Source organism: Adiantum capillus-veneris, chromosome 10 (assembly GCF_014529385.1).
Source record: "Adiantum capillus-veneris isolate H3 chromosome 10, ASM1452938v2, whole genome shotgun sequence".
Lineage (NCBI taxonomy): Eukaryota > Viridiplantae > Streptophyta > Polypodiopsida > Polypodiales > Pteridaceae > Adiantum > Adiantum capillus-veneris.
The window spans coordinates 74,861,755-74,867,833 of NC_140940.1; the positions used below are offsets into that span (position 1 = coordinate 74,861,755).

General features: G+C 43.5%; 1 protein-coding gene across 1 annotated transcript; it reads right to left on the bottom strand.

Moving 5' to 3' along the window:
• Window positions 1–1,787: 1,787 nt before the first annotated feature.
• LOC147449080 (uncharacterized) lies at window positions 1,788–4,714 on the bottom strand. The gene has a single exon (XM_086521641.1). The coding sequence runs from the start codon at window positions 4,439–4,441 to the stop codon at window positions 2,060–2,062; it is 2,382 nt and encodes a 793-aa protein (XP_086377767.1). The 5' UTR covers window positions 4,442–4,714; the 3' UTR covers window positions 1,788–2,059.
• Between the last annotated feature and the right edge of the window lie 1,365 nt (window positions 4,715–6,079).

Below are 6,079 nucleotides of genomic sequence, written 5' to 3' on the forward strand. Positions count from 1 at the left end.
TAGTTCCCTCTTGTCCTTTAGGTTCATAAGGAGCCATGGAGCATGTCAAAAGAATAATACATCTCTTACCAAGGGGACTCCTAGGGACAAAGATGAAGTGCTAAATACAGCAAACATGAAAAAAACTGGGTTCAACATTAGGAGTTGTAGAATCCCATACAAACTATTCAATATCTAGCCAAATTTGATCCTTATGATTAGATATGGTTACTACCTACAAAATGCATGTAGTTGTCAAAAGAAACTAACAATATTGAAAAAGCTATACTTGATACACTAGAATGTTTCGTTTTCTTCTATAATTGAAAAAATCAACCATCGTTGTCTACTATGCAAAATAGGATATTAGGTGCCCCAAAACTCAAGGAATATTAGCTTTATGTTACAATATGCAACATAGAAAATCAAAACTGCATTTGGTAACATGAAAGACACCAAAAAAATCATAGAAGAGCTAAAATTGGCTAAAAAATTGGATTTGACAATTTATGTGATTTGGTCATAACTTACAACTTTAACATTTATTTCTCCCTAGAAGCATAACCACATGTTGAGGACTACTAAAGATAGTTCTCTATCATTATAGACCTCACAAACATGAATTCTAGAGTGGTATAGTTGCAAAAATTTGAAAAAAGCCAAAAACAGAACCCGTTTTTTCACACAGTTTAGGTTGTGAAATGTTGTGCAAAGACAAGGTTAAAGATGAAATTGATACTCCAAAAAAATGTCGAGTTTTTTTCAGCTCATGAGACAACTTTCTAGATAGATAGCACCTCAAAATCCATTTTGAAACTCATTACATAATTCAAGGAAAATGGTCACTTAATAGGGCATAAAAGTGTCCAAGGACATAAAAGTGTCCCATTACCAACCTAGTGTTAAGCCTTGGGAGGATCTTTCCAGATTCTCCTTAATTCAACCCTTTCCCAAAATAAGGAGGGAGGGAGGACCTATTGGGTCATACTAAGGAGGAAGGGAGGACCTACTGGGTTGGGTGATACTTGGTCCTTTCACCATCCATTAATTAATTAGCTTTGAAGATTCTTTCCACCCTCCCATTTGCAAAAGAGAAAGTGCCTCATTGGCTCGTTCCCACGATGGTTGCTACGAGGCACATAGCTACGGTCCCCGCCTCCCCTTTGTCTCACGTCGTCGCCGTTCCAAGTATGCATGCCTCTGCCTCAGAATGCCTTGCGCAACGCCATCCCACAACATGGACGCAGTCTCATCCACATTCCAGTTGGCAGACGGCAGCCTTGCTTCCCTGCATACTCACGCCAAGAGCTACGTTGCACTCGATCTTCAGCTTGCACTAATCTGGGTAATTGCGGCAGAGAGATGACAGCACAAGAGGGACAGAGCCCCTGAGCAGGACCCCCTTTCGAAATGGTTTCGTCGCAGTTGCTTCCGAGCTCAGTATTGTTGCAAAAGAGTAGGAGGCCCATGCATACATGGGTTGCGTGCGTACGGCGTCTCCATCCGCCCCACGCTCACCTCGACTACAACTGCGAGTCCCTGCACTGCAACCCTCGCACAGCAAGTGTAAACATCGCTGATGCTAGATGTCGCCGACCCTCCATTCGCGTTCCATCTGCGTGTCTCTCTCTCCCTCTCTCTCTCTCTCCACGCGCCATCCTATCTGTATATGCTAAAACTATAATTTGAGTTGGTTATTTAAGCTTTGGAGACGCTAGCCTTGTACATAACTCACTCCCTCTCTTCCACGTGCCATATCCCCCCTTTTGACCTTCAAAAACCTAAGAGGATCTAATGAGATTCTCACAAAAACAAATGCAAAAAAGATTAGAGGGACATACTTGGCAAAGATTGGGCACACATACTTGGCCCCATGCTTTAAGTGGCCTTATATTGGCCCCTTTACCCTAGAATATCGAAGGTCGATATTGATGGAGAATATCAAGCCATTTTCATTGGGCTCGAGAAACTAGGAGAAGTGAGACTGAATCAGAGAGTCTGCAGAAAAATAGCAGAATTGCAGTAGGGCTTCTACAACTGAGGCTTGTTTACTCTCCCCATTCGCACAGCGTGCGACTCACTAGTAGGATAGTGGGACCCGGCTCTTACACCCAAAACTCACTTCAATCTTCCGCACCAAGCAGGCTGTCAGACAGAACCCGACAGCAAAGGAGGCTACAATGGCGAGAGCTAGAAGGGGCTTCGATTGTAATATTTTGTCTGTTGCCGTTGGCGTTTGCGAGTCGTCAGCTTGCGTACTCGTCGGGTTAGGAGCAAGGCTCATGCTGGCGCAGATGGGCAGCGTCGAAGTATTTGAGCTTTCGACCTCCCTCATGCCAGCCCTACCGTTGTAGCACAAGAGAGGGTCGCCCATATAAGAATTGAGTCCAAACGTCAGGAATTGGGCTGAGTCAGGTATGCTCCCTGAAAGCCAAGGATTGTATGAGACATTGAAGCTGGATAGCTGGGTGAGATTCCCAAGGGATGAAGGGAGCAACCCACTCAAATTGTTATATGACAGATCCAGCAACCCGAGGCACCATGCATTATCTGCGAAGGTGGATGGGATAGGATCACTCAGGAGATTCCGCGATAGGTTGAGATGCAATAAGAGTATCCCAAGGTGGTCCGGCAGATTCCCTGTGAATAGATTTCTACTTTGCAGCAACATTGAAATCTGATTGTTTTGAAAGCTCGAAAGCACGCTCCCTGTGATTTTGTTATCTGAAATTTGTATGTATCCTCCCGAATCAGGAAAGCCAGCACATACTGAATTCGAAGGACTCGCTGTGAGGAGGTTAATCCACAAGGATTTGCAACGTGATACATCCAAGATGTCAATTAAGAAGCTGTAAGGGGGGAAATTCTCCGGTACCCACCGCTTCAACAAAAGGCAGTCTCTGAGGCCCATCAGTATTGGATTCATGGTAGAGGTGGTGAATGTTCGTTGTAAGTGTTGCCCCATTGTGGCCATTTCTGAAGGGAGCTCCCCTGTGAGTGCATTGCTTTTGAGGTTGAGCCATAGCAAGCTGGTGCAGTTGCCCACTTGAGGTGGTATCGATCCGGATAGATTGTTGTGGGCAAGCATGAGCCACAGTAGATTTTGGAGTTGGCCTAAAGAAGATGGGATGTGTCCTTGGAGCTTATTGGATGAAACATCTAAGAAGACAAGGTCACTTAGGTCTCCTAATTCTGGTGGGATCTCACTACTTAAATGGTTATCAGCAAGCAAGAGGAACTGCAAAGATGTCATATTCAGGAAATGAGGGGATATGGAACCAGAGATGCCATTGCTGCTGAGGTCCAAGAATTTGAAGAGAGCGGATGCATTGAAGAAAAAATCAGATAGATTTCCACCCAAAGAGTTTGTATTAAGACGAAGAATGCTTAAGTTCTTGCAGTTAGAGAGACCCTTGGGGATGCTTCCCACGAAGGCATTTGAGCTAGCCATGAAGACTTGAAGAGTGGTAAGGTTTCCAAGCTCTGCAGGTAGAGTACCATTGAGGAAATTGGCAGAGAGGTCGAGCATCTCTAGCGAAATGAAATCGCCCACCTTCGATGATAGCTCTCCTGCCAAGTTGTTGCCAGAGATGTCCAAGTGATGAAGGGAAGAGCAATTGGTTAAAAAGAGGGGGAAGCCTCCACTAAAGTAGTTGTTTGAGAGGTCCAAATGCTGCAGACTAGCACTTCTTAAGCATATAGAAGATGGTATGCGGCCTAGAAGATAGCTACTGGAGATCGCAAAGTGATGCAAAGATGGCAAGCTTGTGAGATTGATGGGCAAATTGGAGTCTGTGAAGAGGTTATAGCTTAGGTCAAGGGTTTGCAAATCAGGGCAATCTTGCCAAGACACAGAGGATAATCCCGTAAAAGAGTTCATTGACAGGTCGAGAGACTGGAGAGAGGAGCAATTGCTAGGCATGGCTTGGCTGAGAGGGGAGCTGATTTTGTTTGCACGCAGATTGAGAGACTGCAAGCTAGAGAGAGGAGAGGCGCCCTGGAAGAGAGAGGAGAGGTTGTTGTAGGAGAGGTCAAGAGAGAGGAGATGTGTGCAGTCAGCTATGTCTTGAGATATGCCGCCTGTGAAAGAGTTATGAGAGAGGTTGAGGGAGAAGAGAGAGGACAGCGTAGAGAAGGCGGTAAGTGAGGAAAGCGCGCCACGAATAGAGAGAGAAGAGAGGTCAAGGCCAGTAACTCTGGTTGAGTTAGCCACAGAAGTGCAGGAGACGCTGCTCCATGAGCATGGGTTGCTGCTGGAACTATTGATGGGATTGGGGTCGTTGATCCAATCGCTTAAAACAGTGGAGTTTGCGTTGTTGGATAATAATAAGCTATGCAAGGAGAGCTTGATTTGCAGCAGAGATTGGTGATCATCGTCAAGCAGGGCCCCCTGAAGGCCAGGGCAGGTGCAACTGAAGAAAATATTGGTGAGGAAGGCGAGCTTCCATGCAGAGAAGGCCATGAATGATGAGAGAGTGCGCCTAGTGGCTGTTATAAGAACAGAGTCGCACCGAGGGTTAGACAGTCCATTCTCAGTAAAGGAGTAGAACACGCCAGAATTATCAAATGCAAAAGATAACCCTGCTTGCACTTCGTATTATTTTCGCAAGACCTTTCATCCGTATGCCGCAGCCTTCCAATCACACGAAGGCTATGGTCACGCGAGGCTTAGTTTTGAGGAAATTCCCAATATACCCCTCATATGTTATCAAAATTCCCAAAATGCCCTTCAAATTTTCCAAAATTCCCAAAATACCCTTGGTTGTGAAAGTAAATTTATCCAAACATTAAAAAAATTGTAGCTTTTCATAAGAAGACTGATTGTCTATGAATACAAGATACTAAAACTAGAATTTGAGCTGGTTATGTAGGCTTTGGTGATGAATTGCTTCATTATTTTTAGACATAAATGTCTTTTTTGGGGAGGTAATTTGTGACAAATCGCATGCTAAGCACTAAAAAACGGATACACATTGTCAAAAAAGAATAAAGATTAGGAAATCGTGAACAATCCAACTAAAATAGATACAAGGGTATTTTGGGAATTTTTGAAATTTGAGGGGTGTTTTGGGAATTTCCACAAATTAGAGGGATATTTTGGTAATTTTACCTAGAAACTATCGCTAATGGGACCAAGAAAAACATGGCAATTGGATCTCTCTCTCTCTCTCTCTCTCTCTCTCTCTCTCTCTCACACACACACACACACACACACACACACATACACACACACCTACGTGTGTGTACGCGTAGATCTTGAGATCAAGACTCGTCGAGTAAATCTTTAATATCTCTTTTTCCACCTTTCCCCCCTTTCTCAATTCTTTTGACTTGAAGACTTTTTGGGTATCTCTCTCTCTCTCTCTCTCTCTTTCTCACACACACACACACACACAAACACACACACATAAGGAGGACATGGAGCGCTTTCAGCCGACCGGTTGCAAGCGACTCATCCTTTACATGACTTTTTATAAATTTGAGCTGCCCATATCTACGTGCTCGTCAACCAATGACAATGTACCAGCTTGCTACTATTGCACCATGCTATCAAAACCATGTCTTGCCAATAGACGGGCTTCTCACGACCCTCAGTTGGTCGGAGCAAGATAGGTTTTGGTTGGTGACACACTCAGGGGTCACTTTTGGAGGGCTACTAGGTTGCCAAGAAAGGGCCACACACTCGTAAAATTTAATTTAAAGGTTAGCATCTCGGGGGGGTTCACTATGTGTAAAACTAACATATCATGTGCGTTCAAGATATGTTTGTAAAACCCTTTATCTGTGAATTTTGTTAGGAATATAATATATCCTTTTCTTTAAGTTTTTTTTCAAATTTGAAAAAATAATGCCCTTCTATATATATATATTTCTATAAGTTTCAAGAACTTTCAATACCCTTCTATTGAACTCACGTGATAGGTTACATTTTTACTAGGTGACCTCCCCGAGGTTAGGATATCCACAACAATTGGTGGAAAAACCTACCTATTTTTAATTTTTAATTTTAGTAGCACTCACTCAATAGAGTGAGTTGTAATGAATTACAAACATAAAAATAACAACATTCCCATGCTCCAAAAGAGGCATGGATGCAAAA